This window comes from Leuresthes tenuis, unplaced genomic scaffold, assembly GCF_036924035.1.
Source record: "Leuresthes tenuis unplaced genomic scaffold, fLeuTen1.0.hap1 SCAF_9, whole genome shotgun sequence".
NCBI classification, from domain to species: domain Eukaryota; kingdom Metazoa; phylum Chordata; class Actinopteri; order Atheriniformes; family Atherinopsidae; genus Leuresthes; species Leuresthes tenuis.
In genome coordinates this window covers 10,630,771-10,651,263 of record NW_027325363.1, presented here as the reverse complement: position 1 = coordinate 10,651,263, position 20,493 = coordinate 10,630,771, and the positions used below count along the sequence as shown (strand labels likewise).

At 41.3% G+C, this 20,493-nt stretch overlaps 1 protein-coding gene across 9 annotated transcripts in view; it reads left to right on the top strand.

Annotated features, from left to right (window-relative positions):
* Nucleotides 1-20,493, top strand: part of ncam1b (neural cell adhesion molecule 1b) — a 74,264-nt gene that overhangs the window by 15,054 nt on the left and 38,717 nt on the right. For all 9 annotated transcript variants that reach the window (XM_072392263.1, XM_072392262.1, XM_072392264.1 and 6 more), the window contains exon 2: nucleotides 19,046-19,120. In XM_072392263.1, the coding sequence (XP_072248364.1) occupies nucleotides 19,046-19,120 (75 nt within the window). The remainder of the gene's footprint in view (nucleotides 1-19,045; nucleotides 19,121-20,493) is intronic.

Genomic DNA, 20,493 nt, shown 5'->3' with positions numbered 1-20,493 from the left:
AGCATATTTAGATTCCTGATAAAATAACCAACTGCATTGACTGTTGGTGTAAAAATGCTTTTGAGTGTGCTATATGTATTCTGTTAGCAAACAGTGATCATCCTCTATTCCCAGTGGCATACTGTTGAATTGTGTACCTGTTCCCACTGGAGGTGTTTTCACAACAGCCGTAATAAGTGAGAGAGGGGGAAATGCCTGTGAAAGACTGTTCTTTACTTTGTGTCAGCACATGGCTGCTTTCTCGCCTGAGTAGCCACAGTAACACACAGTTAAAACACATTTTGACTGAACGGGGTCAGGGCACTGTTTTACCAGAGAACATAAGCTATCTGGGTGGAGCCTTAAGGATGTTTGACGTCAGCCGTTATGGTATTCAGAGCATTTGTAGCTCTGAGTATACCATACTGGAAAATTTGTTCCCATATTTTGAAAAGAAAAGGAGACTAAGTCCAGCTCTTCCTGACTAAGCTCACTGTGTGCCTCCTGTCTGGATAAACAAGATGGCCACCACGTACAGTCATGTATCCGCTGGGTCTTCCCTGGTTACGTCTTAGTGTGTAAAATCTAGACTGCCCCATTGGTGTTCCTTTGTATATGATGCAGCAAATCTTCATATTCTTCATATTAGTAAGAAAGTAAAGTCTTTAGATCATTGAACTGCAGGGATTTGAGCACAAATAGCAGATACTAAAAGTGTTATGCAAAATATGTAACTTTGTTTTTAAGCTAATTTTCTCATCAAACCTAATTGGAAAATTAGCTTAAAGGAATGCAGTGTCCCAAATTGTTCTGTAACATGAGACCTTGTGATTGGACAGCTTCATCATGAAGCTGCTATGTTGCCTCAGGTTCTGGATATTTATTTAATGACGGGGGGACATGTTTCCCCTCGGTTATAACACAGTGTGGGCTGAAGCAACTGCGGTAAGGCTCCTGGTGATTTTGTTTCAATAACCAGAGGACAATTTCTGCCCTAAATAAGTGGCAAGCACCCAGAGGTAAAATACTGTCTGCGTTCACTTACACGGGCTAACTGGGCTAAGGTCTTCTCAAGTCAATCTATTTCTGTGCACGTTTGAGAGGCTGTGACATGTGTGGCTCTGATCCGACATCAATAGATGATTACCATCCAAAGCATATCTGTGCATGTGTTTTCTATGCCTATGAATTTTTTTCTTTTTTTTTCTTTTTCGTTATATCTCCTGTCACATCACTTGGAAGAACAATTCAAAGGGATTGAATAGTAGCCACACTTTCAGTCTGAATTTATTAAATGTTATTCCTATAGTTCAGGTTACACGATCTGGACCAGAACTTCGAGTGAACTGCAGCTTAAATGTTGTTCTGGTGCCTAAATTCTGACTGAATAGAATGACTGTAGGGGGATATCAGTCTTTAGTCATTGGATTTTTATTATCTCAAGGTTAAAAGATCAAAAGGTTTTGAGATGCACCAAAAGCGTTCTGAATGCAGTTGATTTGTGGAAAATACGGCTTCTAAATCCGTTTTTTTCCTCCATTCCTGTACGTCTTCTGATAATGAAATCATCCCATTCCACTTAACTGCAACTGGCACATAGCTCTGTTTCACGAACAATGAGCGGGCAGAAAATAAATCATTCCCTGTTCTAATCCATCACAAACCGGTCTCTAAGTGCCGTGATTAATTTCAGTATAAGTCTCCCCCCCCTCTGTCGGTCTCTCTGGAGACTCTAGCCCCAAGAAACAGAACTGTCAACTCTCTGGAGGCTAGCCCTGGCCCAGTGTCTATTTTTACAATCCTGTTCCTGATTGGCCAACAAGGTGTGTGTGTGTGTGTGTGTGTGTGTGGACACTCATGTCGTGTCATAAGGTGCCTCTGTGCCATCTGTCGGCCTTAGTAGAGCTGTTGTTATGACTGACCACGCCTTGCCAATCTGTCTCAGAGAATGCAAAACACAACATTTGGCTTTCCTTGCTCTTTTGTAACACTGTCTATATTAGAAACTTTTGGGGGAAGCTAAAAATGAATAATAATGCTAATTATTTCAGGAGAATAAGATTCACTTTGAAGCCGCTGTTTCAAGCCAACAGCTGTATGTGGTTGAATGTGAACGTTCAGAGTTGATTCCAAGTATTTATTGGGTGTGTTGTACTGCATAGGATTTCTGGAGAAATGAATATCTTAACATTACAGAGCAACAGTAAACGGGAACAGATTAACTTGGCAGGTGTAGTAACAGGTTGTTCATGAGTCACTACTTGTCTGCTCTGTGAGTAGAATATCAATTTGCTGTCTCACAAAAAGTGCTAAATGACTGAATCATGTTTGTGTTGGAGACTTGACTGAGTGAAACAAAGCAGAACACTTGTTAATGTTGACTGACCATGACTTGTTGTAACTGCCGTTCAGCATAAACCTCATCATTCTTCTCCTGCCCCGCGTCTCGGAAATCTCGTGACTGACCCAGCACAGTATTGTCCGAAAGAAAATAAAAAGTCCCTCATCCAGTTTCTCTAAGTAGTCAGTAAGTGGATATTCTAATATTCTGGATATTTTGTAAGAGCATAGTGCTTTTGCTTAACAATGCAAATGGCCTGCTGTTATGGCTTAGCACAATTAGATGTGGCATGGATTAATGAAGGATATCATGGATGGCCTTGAATAACAAAAACGGGCTACAGGAGGACCGAGCATGACTGTGTCAGAGAGCCGAGAAAGCAATTTCCAACCATCACATCTGTCTGAATGTGAGATGAGAATTATGAGCATTTCCCTGGGCACAAATAGTATAAGAATGCTTCTAAGGTGACACATATTCAGTACAATAGAGATAATACAGACCCTTTTAAGTTCGTTCAAGGGTTAGGTTAACTAATCGTTCTTGATTAACCAAAGGAATAAGTGTGAACAGGCATTGTTATTTGACTAAGTGTGATAGGCTTGTGATGAACGGGCAGCCTGTCCAGGGTATACAACGCTTCTCCCACAGTGATGGCTGAGATAGGCTACAGCCCCCTGTCACCTGTAGATGGGAGGAATCTGGATAATGAGCATTCCTTCGTCTGTATAACGCCTCACAGTTGATGGTGTATGGAGGAGAGAAAACCAAGCCATGGAAAATTATTCATAGACATGCAAGACGGGATTGTGTCATGCCACAGATCAAAGGAAGTGTGCTAGAAAATAATCAGTGTCATTTCAAATGCCCCAAAGCACCGTGTACATCCTTCATTCTGAAGTGGAAGAAGTTTGAAAACGCCAACAATTGATGTTGATTCGGTAATCAAGGACAATGGGCCTTTGTCAGACAGGTATTCAAAAGCCTAATGGTTCATTAGTTTTTCTTTGTGTGGACGATAATGCCATCTCTTCGGTCGTGGGGATGGCAGCATCATCTGGTGGTCTGTGGCAGGAATTGGGGGACCTTTCATGATAAGGTAACAGTGGAGACAGGAGAGCAGATAACTTTCTCTGGAGACTCGCTCTGGCTGGCTCTCGCAGTCACAGTAGGAACGCCTGCTACTGTTTCCAGCTCGGTTCAGCAACTTTTAGACCTCTTCTGAACTGTTCAGCACCTTTTTTGCAAAAAAAAAAAAGCACCCCCAAGATGTAGCAACCACTTGAGCACACCTTAAATACTTCTGTACAAGACTGTGTGCAAGTCAGCTGTCATGTGGTCCTTGTTCATTCTGCGGCTCACTCAACGGACTGCAGCCGAGGAGTCGGCCGTCACATTTAAGTGACACTTTTTAAGGTAGTGCAGCGATACACGGTCTCCCTCACTGTGCTACAAGCAGCACACGGGACAGGTAGTCTCACAAAGAATGTAATTAAGGTTTGTTCAAAAGTTGCTTTTTTTTTTTTTACATTTTTGCTGAATCTAAAAGTCTAAAAGGTCTAAAAGTGGCTAAAGCCAGTTGGTGACAGTGACGAGCGCCCCTACCGTCACTGTGACTTGATCAGGCACATTTGCATTAAGCACGGAGGCTCATGTACTGAACCTTAACCTTTGACCTTAATGGTAAATGATTGATTTTGCTCTAATGTTTATCTGCATTGTTCTTAAATACTGACAGTGATTATGCAAAATTATGCTCAAAATGACTCAGGCTTGAAAGGGAAAAACACGCATGTGTTGCAACCAGTCCAGGTTAAGATTATTCGGGGAAAAGTAAATTAAAGTTTGTTTGATCCATTACCGATTAAGTTAAATTTGGAAAATGTGACACTTTCTCACTGCATTAATCAGAAAAATGAACTAAATATTTATGGTAATGAGCCAGTCATGTCAATCGATAGTTCCTTTTACAGATATCATGAGCATCGAGTTTTATGCTCTTTCTGCGTTTGCATGTGCTTCCTCTGGCTGCTCGGATTTACAACCACATTGACATTCACATTAGTTATAAGGATAGGGGTATTATAACTTTTTGCTTTGCTTTTGCTGCTGACCAAGATAGAGGCTTCAGAGCAGCAGTTGGTCCCGAGGTACTGCCTTGTAGTTGCACAGCCTTCCTGTGTTAAGATGGATCACAGTCAGGGGGCAGATTTCTCAAGGAGAGCATATAAAACTTGTATAAAGTGGGATAAAACGGATGAGCTTCTGCGTGATGCATGGGTGACCCCTGTGTTATGATCATAGTCTTTTATTCAGATATAGTTAACAGAAGGCCAATTTTTCAGCAGAGAAAAGCACTGCAGCTGTATGTCATGAAAATGAACCGAAATGAAGGCTTTTCAATGGGAGCCGTGTGAGCAGGATAGGGCAAAGAGACCTGTGGACGTCGTGTTGCAACTGGCCACTTGCACACAACAGTGTTGCTGTTTTGATATTCCCTGTGGCCTTTTGAAATGACAGTGGTTTATCAGGTCATACGCAGCTTGTGCCATGTGCTTCCACTTGGAATCCTGCATTTTCAAAGCTAATTTTTAAAGACCGTGTAAAGTGAATTCAGTCATTTTCTTCTGAACACATTAAATAGGTTATAAATGCATTTCTCAACAATGTGTGAAAAGCATTTCAACCATTTAGATTGGAATTGTGGAGCGAGGCTTCACAAACTGTGTTTCAACATTTCTGTGTCAGGATTTAATGGGCGGGTCTCAAACCACCGCACGCGGTGGTGTTTAGCATAAACCCGCCCTTGCTGCTGTAGCAGCGCATTAGCCTCGGTGGTTTTCCTGCTCGGTCTCGAGTCTCCGATAGCGTAGCACAGTAGTTTGCAGCTAGCTAACTAACTAACAACTGTAACTAACTTGTCATGCCTCCTCCTCGTTTGTCCCTGGATGCCACAGTGTCCAGGGTAGTGGCTCCATTTCTTTATTTAAATTTCCAACTGACAACGACATCAAGAAACGGTGGATCGATTTTGTTAGGAGCTACTGTGTAAAGTTAATAATCACCACCCATCTCTGCAAGGTCTACTTTACCCCCGATAGTTTCATCAAATTTCACCAGGAAAAGTGTCCGACGAGGGCTGCTGATGAGCGATTGCTAACTTGTGTAAATAGGAGAAATATGTTACCATTCTGTTGCAGACTGTGAGGCGCCAGGTTGTGCATTTTCATTGTCTGACTCCGAGTCAGTGTCAGACTCTGACGGCTCAAACATGTAGGACTCGGTCACTGCGGTGCTGTTGTTAACTCTCGCGTCCATCGCTGCTGTTGCTAAGTTACACGGAGGCGACCCCCCTCCCGCATGTGGGCGTGGTTCCAGCACCTTCGGCGGACACGCCCCCACAGTCCTGGAGCTGAGAGTACTGCTCATTTTTACTTGATTTTGACCTAATTTGGTTAATAATACTTTGTTCTTTAGTCGGACAAACTCAAAACACATTTATTTTCACTTTACACGGTCTTTAATAAAGGAAATAATTTTTTTAATTATCTTTCACACTGCAGTATTGCAGTATTCTAATATAAATCCTTTTTTATTAAACAATTTCTTAAACTGTGAAATAACAGCATAGAAGTTTATTTTTGGCTCTGCACAGGCAGCTGATCGGTAACTTGCTCGACGTATTTTTTTTGTTGGTTTGATTGGCATACAGTTGCACATGGTGTATGATTGCCAGTCAGCCAGGTCTCTGCAGTATTCTTCATGACATTTTCATGACATTACTGTAGGACGTCTGGTTCATGTTCCGGCACACTGTGTGTTATAGTTGAGGGGGCGGGACTCGGCAGCCAATAATCTAGGAAAAGGATGTCCTGATGTGTTGTTTCTTTTTTTTTTAGTGTCTCACTTCACACAATCTAAGCCACGTAGCCTAACTTGTATTATGTAAAACTGACACACAACAGCGGGTGAAAAACACATGGAAACGTGCCAAAATGACAATTCGCAGTAAAGTTACAGTTGAGAAAGTACTCTGACTCGGGTCTTCATCTAGCGCCGGCCTACACCCCCTCTGTCCAAATGCATACTGTTTTGCCCGTTCTATATGAAGCAACAGCTCATGTGTGACTGATGGATCAAGTTTTAGTAACAAGTTCATGTTTTGCTGGGAGACTGCGTTGGTCCAGCAGGGACATTATGTGAAGACAGGAAAAGACCAGCTGAGGCATCATTTTCATGGCCATTGTGGTGAGTGCCCCTTGTTTATTTACTACCAATTAATAGTTGGCAGGTGTTTTCGACCCTGTTAGTATGGGAGGTGGGAAGTCTGTTTGTGATTGACTGCTGGTGGGTGACGTCCAAATGCTCAGCTGCAGCCAGCCGTTTCCATGCCAGCAAGTGAAGAGAGGGAGACGGCATGGTGAACATTCTCCAATATTTATCTGGTAATGGAATGGGTTGAGGCCCCCAGTACCGCGCTCAGGTCCCCTTCTTTTAGCCAGCACATCCTTAACTCTGTAACCTTGATGGAGAAGCACTCATGTCCGGTTGTTATTTTCATTAGTGCTTTAATCCAATTACTGTGTGGTCTGCCCTAATCACAGAGGAGTTTGCATCATCTTTTCTACGTTCCCAGATCATTTCAGAAGTGGCTGCACACTGTGTCACCCTACACAGCATAATGAGTGCTCAAGTGCTGCTCTGCCTCTCTGCTCTGCCCCTTATTCTGTCTGGCTGTATACGAAATGGTGCATTCCCTCCTATTGATCCTCTTCCTGGTGGAGTCACAGGCAGGCTTATCCGGCTCTTCCCAGCTTGTCTGCCTTATGAATGGACACACAGAGAGAGCTGTGTGCATGTGCCAGGCTTCGGGGTAATGTGTAGTCACAGGCATCTTGTGGCTGAGTGGTTATTTTGGCTCCCTCCCTCCTGCCCTCCTGTCCTCCCGGTCCCCCTTTTTGCCTCATTGCTGTTAAAGTAATAATTATAGATGCTGAAATTTGCCCACTTTACACAGCCTCTGTGTGTTATGTCCCGCTCAGCTTTAATGGCTTTCTTGCAAGTAGCGAACGGGGAGGTTGCAGGTTTGCCGGCAGTGTGTCGTGACTAGCACTAACAGGGAAGTCACCGGAGATCCACAGTCATGATTAATCTTGAAAAATGAGCATTTTTTTTTTGTTTTTTTGACAGTCTGTGGTGATTCATTGTGTTCACAGAGAAGTTAACATTTCTGTCATTGTTCATGCCACTCAGACTCTCTATTCTTGTGTTGTTTCCGCCCAAGACCTGAGCTGAAACTAAAATATCTTTGCAGACTCCCCAGAACTCAGCCTCCAAGAATCTTTCCATCTCACTGATTATGCATGTCTTTTTTAGACATAGTGACAGATTGCTCTCTCAGTCTTTGCACAGGTTGTAGAGCTCTGCTGGAGCCCCAATCTGGATGAAAATCAAACTGGAAATTTCAGGTGTAATTATTATCTCACTCCATTGGATATCTGTCTTATATGACAAAACACGTTTATCTCTGAAATGTTGCGGTCTTTGTAGAATTTGACTTGCAAACAATTAATCTCTTTCTGTTTTTTAAATTTTTTTCTCCCTCCCTTTATATCCTGGCCTGCCTTGTTTTCAACCGTATGAATACTGACTCATTACAGGAGCACACAGCATTGCATGATGGGTCACAGACGCTCAGCTCTCTGCCTCCCTGGGCTTTTGTTATGTGGTGCACAGCTGAGGCAGATGCTGAGGGGCACTCACAGTAAATTGCCTGAATGAGGGCAAATTCTGTCGACCACTGAAGTGGAGTGCACCGTAACTCATCGAGTTGCAGCTTATCTTCAGCACAGAGAGGAAGGGGAGCGTAGCTCACAGAGGCACATACCCATTAGAGACGGATCATTTTAACTCATATTTTGGCTGCAGTTTGGGTCATTATGTAGAGTATAGATCTCAAGGCTCGAGTTGTAAAAAACGTGCTCCGTGTCTTTTCTGTCCTCGTCCTCAGTAGTTTGTTTATGAAAAAAAAAAGGCATTTGAGATAAAATTGTCTAAAAACATGTTAGATTCATGCACAACTGTATTTCGCTTGTGAACGAAGGGAGAACACGTCATACCGCGTCTGTGCTTTGAATCTCCTAACAGGATGTTTTCCACATTAAAAGCTTGTACGTCCCCATGGGATTTCTTAATGTTGCTTTGAGGTTTGGGTCGAGGTCGGCACGAGTGTTACAGATTTAAAACTCTTAAAAACAAGACTTCTGTTTGACTTACAATTTATTTAGTGAATCATATTTACAATGTTGATAAATATTTATTTATTGATAATTTCTTTTTACATATAGCTAAATCTTTTGGTATAGTAACTCACACCAAGCTACAATACATTGAAAAATAAAGCGTTCTCCTGGCTAATGACAAAATATGAATGGTTCTGTGGCATCATTTCAACATATTTTCATCACAGCCTGACACCTTTCAAACAGCTGCTTTTTTTAATAAAAGATACAAACCTGAATAGTGTCCACTGAGGCAGCTCAGCAGCTGCTGGCTCAGCCTCTTATTCTAATGTGTTCTGCCCTATTATATAACTCATGAGCTGGAACATTACGTCAGTATTTCAAGTGATATTTTATTTTTATTTTTTTCTTTCTTTACATCTAACAGTCCAACATCTAACAGTCCTGGTATCTGCGGACTGTGATAACAAAATGTTTTTAATTTTCAAATATGATTAATCTTAATCTATAAAAGAGATTTCTGCACATATGAATTACATTGTAAGCCTCTCAAAGTGGAGAAGATGCCCTGGAAAGATGATTCAAGATTAACATTTTATTTTACAAGAGTAATTTGGACCGTAAGCTTCGCAATAGATATAATTAAGATCCTGTCAGTGTCTACATAATTGTACGTTCTTTTGGGTTGGTACATAAATATTTCTTTTAAAGCCAATGCGCAGAGATTAACTGTGAGCCACAGGCCATCTGTTATGGTCTTGCATTTAAAAAGTAATACAGAAATGAAATGCTGCAAGAGTCTAAAGCCAGGCAGATATCGATGCCTCAGCCTGGGGCTATAATAAGGGAAGCACAAGCTGAAAATCAAATTTAAAAAAAGAAAAACAAACTTAGCCATGATTAATAATATTGAATGATAATATTCTTCTCCATTTGTATGGTTAACTCATTCAGAATTTGGAGTGTCATACCACCAATTGCATAACTAGTGAAGGCAGTCATCGTGATCGGTTGAAATCATTTGTGCTGTTTTCACACCTCTTCAATGTAAATAGTCAGTCTTCTGAGGCTGCACTGCTACATCCAATCATACAGCCATACGAGGGAGCGGGAGAGAGCAAGTAGTGATGTCAAAATAGGGGGAGAGGGGAGCTGGGAAAGACGTTTCCATAGCAACTAGTAGAAATTAGTATAACTGTGGCTGAGAGGCATGAGCAGCAAGCAAATAACCTCTTCTATCTTAAAACTAGAAAGTCCTGAACACAAGCCCCGTAGATATGCCTCCTCACTTGGAGACTGGGAGCTCAGTGCTGAATTAAACGCTTTCTGGAATTTACATTTTCTTTATAGTAGCGAAGGGTCTTGTGCACCGAAACACTGGACTTGTGAGCCTGCCCCTGCTTTAGTGGAAACGGAAGATGTTTTAAACATCAACTTGGATAGATTTTCTGTTTAGTTCCCGTTTCAACACTTAGAATTTCCGTGTGAGTAAACTAGTTTGCTCATGCTACCAGTAGCAAATCTGTTTGAGTTTTTTGTTCACGATAGCAAATCAACACCATAAATTGGTCGGAATTGGTGAGTTATATGCAGCTTTTCTTTGCTGGATAGTGATGGACAAATCATTTCTAAAGTGTAATATGTTCTGAGTCAGTTTTTTGCAGTACATCAGGAATGTATTGGCACCATTACTGAGTCAGAAGCACTTCATTCTTGGTGACATTTGAATTTGTTCAGACAAGGCTATTTGATAGACGGACTGGCTTCACACATGTATTGGTGTGGCTGTTTGTGTGTGTGCATCTCTGTGTGTTTTCGTATCCTTGTGGGGGCTGTGAAACAATTGATTGGGAACTCGTTCACTATGTGGATCACTAGGTCCACTGAGGTGTTCATGTTGGGGCTATCGGTCAGTTTTATTTGGGTAAAGAGCTTAAAAATGCTTTTTCTGAATGTTACATCACCTGCACAAAAATGATACTGACCAGCTGCAACACAAAACCGTCTGACAGGAGAAGGGCGTAACTATGATAATCTCTTTATAATCTAATGGTCTACCAGGAAATCTGGAGTCCAGGCGTTCATGTGGATTCTACTTTGACATCAGCCACAGCTAAAAGTGACTAAGTCCAAATAACATGAACAAATTCCAACTTTATGTGTCTGCTACATTTATGATAGATGCATATTCCTCCGATAAGATGACTGTTGGGAAGGATTCGTGGGTAGAGACAGTACCATGAGGCAAAGTACCTCCTGAGGCCGGATGCAGTCGTCTTTAGTGAGAGTAAAGTAACAGGTACAGGCAGTGGCTCTCATTAGCCAAAGTTAAAATGAACTAAAGAACAACAAATCTAATATCCGTGACACGGTAGATGTGAATGCGAGTTGTCTGTTTTTGTGATTGGGCGGCTGATTGTTTGTCCCAGGTGTTAAACGCTTCCCCTTTCTGAAAAAATTCCGTGCGTATTTGCACTTTTGTGTAACTGAAAGTCAAGTCTGACAAATTTCAGGGACTCTTCTGTGGGTCCCTCAGTTCTACAATGTTAGTTTGCACATTCAACAGGAGGGATTACATCAGAATGAACCCGAACTTTTCTCTGAGCAAACATTAAGGTGGTTGTTAGGATCCGCCTCCCTCCTGTTCTCTGATCTACGACGACAGGCTCGGTCTGAAGGTGAGGTCTGCAGGCACTGAAGGTTCTTTGAAGCTGTGAGTGGCGCAATGGGCTTTTATACGTTGAAAGTCCTGATATTGATGTTTTTCTAAAATGATGTTTGAATTTTGAGCTTCAGGGAACTGTGCTGCATACATCGTGCCATAGAAAAACATCGTACTGTTAGAACTGTTGGAAATGGAGCATAGCTGTTACCCAGCAGCACCTAATGATCATTTTTACTTTATTTTTGTATCCAAATGTCTACGTTGATTAGATTATTAGGAAAAACAGAACTACACATCCTAAACAGTAGACTCTATCTGTAATAAAGCATTGTACCATATTTCATAAGCTGTTGTACATTTTTGTAAGTGAAGAACTAATATTTAGTGACAGAAGCTATCAGTGAAATGCAGTAAGGTAAATCTCTCAGAAATGAATTAAATGGATGGATAGTAAATCACATTATGCTTAACTTTTTTCTTAAGTTCAATAAGAGAATGACAGTGATTATGGTTTTCTGCTGCAATTTGTCCCATTTGTTTCCCCAAAATTCACTTAAAGGTTAAAATTGAAGGACTTACTGTTCTAAATTTTCTTCTTAATTGTATGCCCCGTACTCTGCTGTAACCACTAACTGCCAGGGTTTGATACCATCCACCTAAACATTGTGCAGACCACCCCCCCCACCCCCACTGTGACAGCACTCCATGACTTCAACATGGCTGCAGCCGGGCAAAAGTTGTTCAGGAATGGCCTGAGGAAAACAAGAAAGAGCCACAGGCATAAGCATGGTTTCCAAACTAATCAGATCACCCATATCTGAGAAGCATCTGTTGGATGTGCCAAAAGCCTGAGCAGTAGAGGCTCCACCCCACAGCCCACAGCACACAAACAGTCTGCTGCCACGCAGACCGCAGGACAACCGCAGAGGTTAAGTTTCTGCACCCCAAAGGCTTAGACAGGAGCAGGTAGATTTAATATTTGGCTGATGCCTATAGAAATTCTGTGTGACCTATTCCATGTGGCACAAACCCTTGTGCTGTTATACACTCATTTTAATGTTAATGCTCATGTTTTTTTATTTGTTTTTTTTTTATTTTCGAGTAATGTATAATTAATGACTCATTCCCAGTCCAAGTGTTTGGTATTCTGTTTATTCTAAAGACGGGTCAAATCCTTTGTTTATTTTAGATGAGAAATGGTAAGCGGGGCTTTAAACTGTGACTGTAAGTGTGGCAAGCTTAACGTTTAAGTTGCTCTCAATGCTAGTGTGTGTGTTTTTATGCTGGCAGAATAGCTAATGAGCATAATCCCACACAGCAAGTGAGCCGAGTCGCTGCTTGGGTCGAGGCTTACTGCAACATCCCAAAGCTTTGACTGCAGCATCGAGGTGTTCTAAGATAACTACAGAGGCCAGAGGAAAAATGCCAGGCTCTGCATAAACTCTCATCTGTATGGTATCATTTCCCTTTATATCTTATCTGTTACTTCAAAAATAACAGTGTCTACCTTTGGGTAACTTACATTTCAGATCCATCTCAAGCCTGAAAGGATGGTTTTAAGCTACAGGAGACTATTTAAGGTCTCCAGCTGCAACCACTGATTACTTAAGCTCAAGGACATCAATGTACACAGTTTTCATTCATGAAATAATCCCCCTTCCACCAATATCGTTACACAGTGAGACAAACGCATCTATACTCGTGCAAGCAAATGTGCGTGTACTGCTACGAAACACTTCAGTGCAATGCCTTATAGCTACGCTGAAGAAATAATTGATATTCCTCCTAAATAAACAAATATAACATAAACAAAACATTTATGTGAGAACTGGGAATAGCACAGTCAAGTCTGCTTCTGAGTTACAGCTAAAGGCCGATGGAGATCATGACATACAGTTCTTTCCATTTCATTGCATCATACTGTGAGCTGCATTTAGATGCTGTAGAGAAATTAACTTTGAAAAATGTAATGTTATCAACGATAAGAGTGTTTTTGCTCTTGCAATGAATTTAATTTTCTCTAAGATTCTAAACCCTGCGGTTTTGGTGATGACCTGCAGAGACATGTATTATTGACAATGCAAGCTGTCTCTTACAGTCATGATCAGCCTGCATCCGAATATGACTTTGCCCACAGCTACACTGACTGTTGCATCACAAATGAACTGCTAATGTCAGAGCTACTGTTCCTGTATTGCATTCTAAATTTTATGCCTTTTGCTTTCCTACTTGGTTGCAGGAAGAAAATAAAAACAGGCCATCATCAAGATTAACTGGTGATGTCTTCTGGGCATTTTCTTCTCATATTGTGGTGCAGTTTTGGCTGACTGTCTCTCAGTGCTTATAAATTGTTTGTCAAGTTGATTTAATGTAAATAAGACTTTAATTTGCAGCTCACACTCGACGATCTGAATCTGTCTTTTGGCATCTGATCATAAGGTTTGCAAAGACAAACTGTTTCTTCAGTCACTCCTCTTTCTTATTTTTGGAATTATTTCTGTGAAATTGATTTTAAAGCTAAACCCTTTTGAATGCCTCTGGTTATTTTCCTGACAATACATGGCCAGTCATGGCTCAGATGGTTGAGAGGTCTTCTAATCACATCTGTTTCGATCCCCAGCCCCTCCATGTATTGATGTGTCCTTGACCAAGACACTGAGCCCTCAAATTTCCCCTCATACACTCATTGTTGTGCGATTGCAAAGAAAAAGGAGCTGCATATGCAGACTTGAATGAATGAATGAAATGAATGAGAAAAGCCTTAATTATTTTCAAATCATTAATTGATGGATTGCCACCTTGTAAACCGTTGGGAGTGGATGAGATTTGCTCATAGATGCTAAAGGATATGGTGGGGCTGTCTTGGCTGACACGCTTCTTCAATATCGCATGGAGGTCTGGGACAACGCCAGTGGAGTGGCAGACAGGGGTGGTTCCCATTTCTAAGGAAAGGAAAGAGTGAGTTCTAACTACAGAAGAATTACATGACTGAGCCTCCTTGGGAAAGTTTACTCCAGGCTGAGGAGTCTCTGTCCGATTGTCGAACCTCTGATTCAGGAGGTGGCGTGGTTTTTGTCCAGGGCGTGGAGCAGTGGACCAAAGTATTACCCTCACAGAGTTACTGAGGGCGTCATGGGAGTTTGACCATCGAGTCTACATGTGTTTTGGGGTCTTGGAAATGGCTTACGACCGTGTTCCCTAAGGGTTTCTGTGGGGGTGCTGCCGGAGTATGAAGTACCTCAATCGCTTTTACAAGCTGTTCAGTCCCAGTATAACCAAAGCAAGAGCTGTGTCCTCAACTTGTTTACAGTTCTTGTTGGACTCCCCCTTGTTGGGCTGCCCCTTGTCACCAATCCTGTTTGTGATTTTCATGGATAGGATCTAGAGGCATAGTTGGCAAGAGGAGGGCATCTGGTTTAGAAACCTTAGGGTTGCATCTCTGCATTTTGAGGATGATGTGGTTCTGTTGGCTTCTTCAAGCCAATACCTCTCGTGCGCACTGGAGCAATTTGAGGCTAAGTGTGAAGCGACTGGGATGAGAATGAGTTCTTGCAAATCCGATGCCACGGTTCTCAACTGGAAAAAAATGTAATGCTCTCTCTAGGTTGAGGGGTGAGTCCCTGCCTCAGGCGGAGGAGTTTAAGTAAGTCAAGATCACGAGTGATGGCAGGTTGGGGCGACAGATGGAGAGATGGATTGGGGCTTCATCAGCATTAATGATGGCGCTGCTCTGATCCGGTTTGGTGAGGAGGGAGCTGAGCTGGCAAGGCTTTCAGTTTACTGGTCCATCTATGTTTCAGCCCTTAATTGTGGTCACAAGATCTGGATAGTGACCAAAAAAATGAGGTCGCGGCTACAAAGCGACTGAAATGGGTTTTCATCGGAGGGTGACTGGTCTCAGCTTTAGAGATCAGGTGAGGGGCTCGGCAATCCAGAGGGAACTCTAACTGAGTAGAGCTCCTCCGCATAGAAGACAGTCAATTGAGATGGTTTGGGCATCTGGTTAGGATGCCTCCTAGTTGCCTCCCTTTCGAAGTTTTTCAGGCAAGTCCAAGTGGGAGGAGATTTCAGGGCAGACCCAGAACCTTCTGGCCTGGGAATGCCTTGAGATCCCCCAGGACGAGCTGGAGAGTGTCGCTGGGGAGAGAGATGTCTGGGTTTATCTCCTGAACTTACCCCAGACCTTCACACATTGTAAAGCACATTGTAGAGCCTTCACCTTGTTAAATGGTGCTATAAAGGGGTGGACCTTTTATACCTTTGCATTGTAGCTGAATGTCAGTGATTCGATTCCTTCTGTTACAGTTGGTCAGTGCAGGTTGATGTTAGATGAGGTCCCCCCCCTTTGGGAATTCCTTTTATGTTCATTTTTGTAAAGTCAACAGAACGCCAGGTTCAACTGCAGAGAGATTAGATTATATGTTCTCCCAGAAGTAGGTCACTCTTTTCTACTTGAATTGTTTATGCCTTTGTAGGTCCATCAACCAGCCTTTTTTTGGCTTCTTTCATCCTTATTTTCAAGTACTGTCGTTTCTCCTTTTTAATTTCTTTTTAACATCCAGACTTTGAATCTCATTTCTTGGACGGATTACAATTTGCACTTTTAGATTAGCATTTCTTGGATGGAGTACTACAGTTTAGGTTTATTATTTTCAGTATGCCAATTAAGAAAAAAAAATAGATGGCTCTAATTAGTGTTCTGCAATGTTGAGAAATGAGGAAAACGAGAACTGAAATGCTTGGACTTAATTACATACATTCTTATTAGTGAATTTTAAGGCTTTGGAACTGGCCAGTTGATTAATCATGATGCTAAGGAACTCAGCTGGTGGTAGTATCGGTCACATCACAAGAAACAGAAACATACACCACTGCTTTCTTCTCAGCAGAGCCGCAAATACATATTTAGAAATGTAATATAGGAATTTGTTTACTCATCATTTTAGGTCACAAATCTTCAACAATGCCACTGGCTTTGTGAGGTAGTACTCCTGTAGGCTCTGTGTAGTATTAAATGCTATAATGACAGCGGGTCCTTTAAATCCTGTGGGTTGTGGAGGGTGCTATTTGTGGATCAGATTTATTTCTATGAATTCACGGTCAGATTTTGATCTGAGGAGTCATTGCTTTGGACTTGGTGACATTCCTTCAGTTGTTGCCTGACAGTTTTTGCAGACTGACAGGGTGCAGTGGCCTGCTGGGAGACCGCGTGCTGTTAGGAAGTTTGGGGTTGTCCTTGGCCTCCACACAAAGTTTAGACAGTGGTATCTGTCCAAGTAACAGAGACCCAAGGTTTCACAGCAAATCATTTCATTATATTGAGATGGCAAATATCATTCAGTTCTACTTAATAGTTTGAGTAGTCAGAAGTTTTGATGTTGGAACTTATCAGCATATAGTGCACAGACTCAGCCTTGAGTTTGACACAGATCTTGAATGCATATTAAATTTTTAGACCTCACGCTTGCTTCTTGTAATTTGGCAACCCCTGCTTTAAAAGAGTTTTTTTTTTATCCTTTAACAAGACATGAGCTACAGTATCCTGTTAGCTTCCCTTTTATATGTAAAAAGTAAGCTGTTGGTTGAAGAGCAATTAGCCTGTCTTCATAAGCCTCAGTGAAGAGGAGCCACAGCTTTGCCTTCTATCTGAGGGAGCCAATTAGTGTTTAGTCTACACAGCGATGTAGTTTGGAGGACTGTGCAGGTAAAGAGCAAAACATTTGGGGATAGAGCCAGAAAAGGACACAGGATCATGTGATGGAAATTCCCTGTGGGACCCTCGCTCTTCTGTCAGGTTGCCTGGGGGATGGATGAACAGTTTTGTGTTGTTGGTTTTAATGGGAAAAGCAGTGTTGTGAAGTATACTGGCGGGTATTAAAGCTTGGCTTACTGCTCTGTGAATCGATGACGTTAATTCAGTGCATACAGGTAATCCAGTTTGATGAGCATGTGTGATTTCTAAATGCTTAAAAGTCACAATTTTTTTCTGATTGTTAGCAGTTCAACAGTAAAGTTTATTGGACCTGTTCCTGGACTCTTACCTTCATGAAGGTTACATGAGTAAGTTGTTGAATCTACTGTCATTCTGCTACAAGCATTTTGGATGTTATTAATGATTCCACAGCTTCTGCATTTCTGCCATGTTAAACCCTTTACTTTTGAGGAAATGTCACTTTTATAGAAAGACTTGAAACAGATTAAGAAGAAATGCTTGTTGAGTTTTTTTCCCACTTGATGATGGCCTTATGTGACCTGACCTCAAGCATAATACATTTCCATTCACACAACCATGCTCATTTTGTAAGATAATGGTGGCTTTTGACCCCACTCAGTCATGCTTCTTAGTGAAGCAATAGAATCCTGATTGTCCTGATGGGAAGTTCAACAGCAAAAAAGTGCTGATTTGTTCTGATCATGCACGATGGTGTTTCATTACATACTTCTGTCTGAGTCAAATAATAATAAAAAAAACGTCTTTTTCATCAGTCTCCGAAGTGCAGACTCTTACTGAGAGATGTATTGCATTTGTCTTGCCCTACAGCAGGATTTCTGTGACGTTGGTGTGCTTCTCTCTCAGAGCCCAGCGTAATGTATGAATGCCTGTTTTGTACAATGTCATTGTTTTCAGTACAGGTGGCTAATGAAATGCTTTATGATGTGCTGAGAGCACTGATTAGAAAAATAAAAACAAATGAAATCTCTCAATGCATTGATTCCCCCACGTTTTAAATGGAAATTCATGCTCCTCTTAATGTGGAGAAGCGTTTTTAATTGATTTTTTTTTTTTTCTGAAGGTAAATTAGAACTGTGGCTCTGGTTCTTCCTGTCAAATGTTTTGAAAGTTTTTGTCATCTCTGTTGAAACGACACGACTGCTGGAGATGAAGGAAAGGGAAATCTTCATCCTTTTGTTTGTAGAGCTGCAAGACGCCAGAACTGGCATAGTTATCGGTGTGTATGGGCACACATTTATTGGTCCTTCTGTTTATTCAGACTTACTGAGAATCCAAATGTATGTTCAAAGGTGCAGATGTTACCGCTCTGGCTATAGTGGTGAGGGAATTCCCCCACAGGTGATTGTGGGTGGTTCAACAGCCTTTTATTGGATGTTATGTTACATTAGCATCACTTTATGTTCGGTCTGCAGGTATGTTGAGTGATCGGGGCATGCTGCACACTCACTATCCAGACCTAGTTCAGTTATTTTTTATTGACTGTTTATTCAACATTCAGTGCATGCACATGCATGCGTGCCTCTTTATTTGATATTACATTCTTTTACATATTTTCAGTTATTGTTCCAACTCGAGTAGCCACCTAAAAGCAAGGGAAGTTGCAGGTCCTCCGGTACCATCGGCAGGAGAAGTGGAGCAGCTTGATTTTTTTCTCTTCTTTTTTTCTCAGTCATCATTGATGTTAACTGTTGACTAAACTATTTATTTAGCTTTCTATTCATTCATTCTATTTGACTGATTTAATTACACATACAGTGACCGTCGCTGTGGTTTTCAGTCTTGGACTTGTCCTATTCTACTTCTGATGATTAAACTCAGAGTGCACCTTCAGCTAGATTCTCCGTCCTTGAGGACATCACGTACATATTGACACTCCAACAATGAAGTTGGGGCTCTTTCAAAATCCATTGGATGTAAATGAAAGAGGTGCTGCAGGTGGCTGCCGGTGATGTTTCCTGCAGATGGCTCACATTAATATGTCAACACGTTCAGTTCTAATTAGCTTGTGAATGAATTGAATTTTGATCTATTTCCCTCTTCTAGTTTTGCTGATATTTAATGGTTTTCACTTTTTTCATCTGTAGTTTCACTGGAGGTGCAGATCACACCAACTTTTGGAGAGATCAGTCTTGGAGAGTCCAAATTCTTCATGTGTGAAGGTAAGTTTAGCACGCTGTCCTGACTATATTATTTGTACCATTCAAACTTGGTACTAGTTACAAGTGTGTTGTGTTCTGTCACATTTTCAGGTAGCATAAAGTGATTTAAATGGACCAAAAATGCTTTGAGTAGCATTGATTGTTCCAAATGTTATTATCAGTTTAGGAAATAAAATTAAGCTAAACTCAAATATGCTGCTGACTGGAAGTTTTAGGATTATTGTCTTATTTTGTGTATTTTTCAGACTCATTTTAAAATGGATCGGTTTGATTTTATTCACAATAACAAACAGTTTTTCACAAGACCAAAAAAAGCCCAGATTTGTGGGTGTTTTGTTCTTGAAATACGGACATATCCTATTGTTAGGAACCACACAGACGGACCAGAGAGACAGGGGCTTTAGAAAATATATCCCCTACTTTTAGTTACAAAAGACAAACCATGAGTTTCAATGACAGTAACGCATGGGCCCATAAAAGAGGTCAACGAAACAAACGCCAACGCAGGAAACTCGAGCTACTAACTGAAAACCTAAACCCTCCCGCTGCTGCCAAAAGAACTTTGTACAGTCCAGTTAAGGATCAAGGATCTTATTTAGAGGATCTAAGGCTCCAGGGACTTCTCTTGTAGGTGGGCCAAGCAAAGAGTTGCAGCAACATTACTGGAAACCCAAAGAGAAATATCTCGATTTAATGCAAACATGTTATCTAACTGTGGCAAAGGTGACAAATAAAGTTAATCAAATGTGTGCACCTTAATAGTCAATTTAATTCTCTAACCTATAAAGTTAAGCAAATGAAACAAAATGGTTGCCAGTCTGACCATGGTTAAGGGTCCTCATGCTACCATCACACCCAGAAACAAGGATTCAAACTCTTATTGACGCTGTGTGATGATTTTACAGTTCGACAAAGTCCACCTTTGCCTGAATGAATTCAACATAATTAAGAAAGCACACATCTTTCTATCTAATTCATTCAAGTCAATACTATTCAATCCTACTTGAATAATCCTGGAAGAAAATGATATTGATGCATTATACTTTTTAATAAGTATATGATATTGTGATGGATAAGAAAATCATCTGACGAAAGTTTTTAAAGTTGAAGTGCAGCACTGAGAGGTGTGGTAGAAATCTGCTCTCCCAGCTCACCCATTTTATCCCACAGTGGGGTCACACTTCCTGTGAGGCTCGTGGGAATAAATGGTTTAAACTTCCTCCTCCTTTCTCTCCAGTTTGTTCTTGCTCTGCATCCACAGCACCTCCTCTGTAGCCCGCCTGGTTTTGAGGTTTTTTGGAGCCATTATTTGGGCTTTGGAAAGCCCAAACAATTTTCCCGTTGCCATAGTTACGCGTCGTAACAGAAATGAA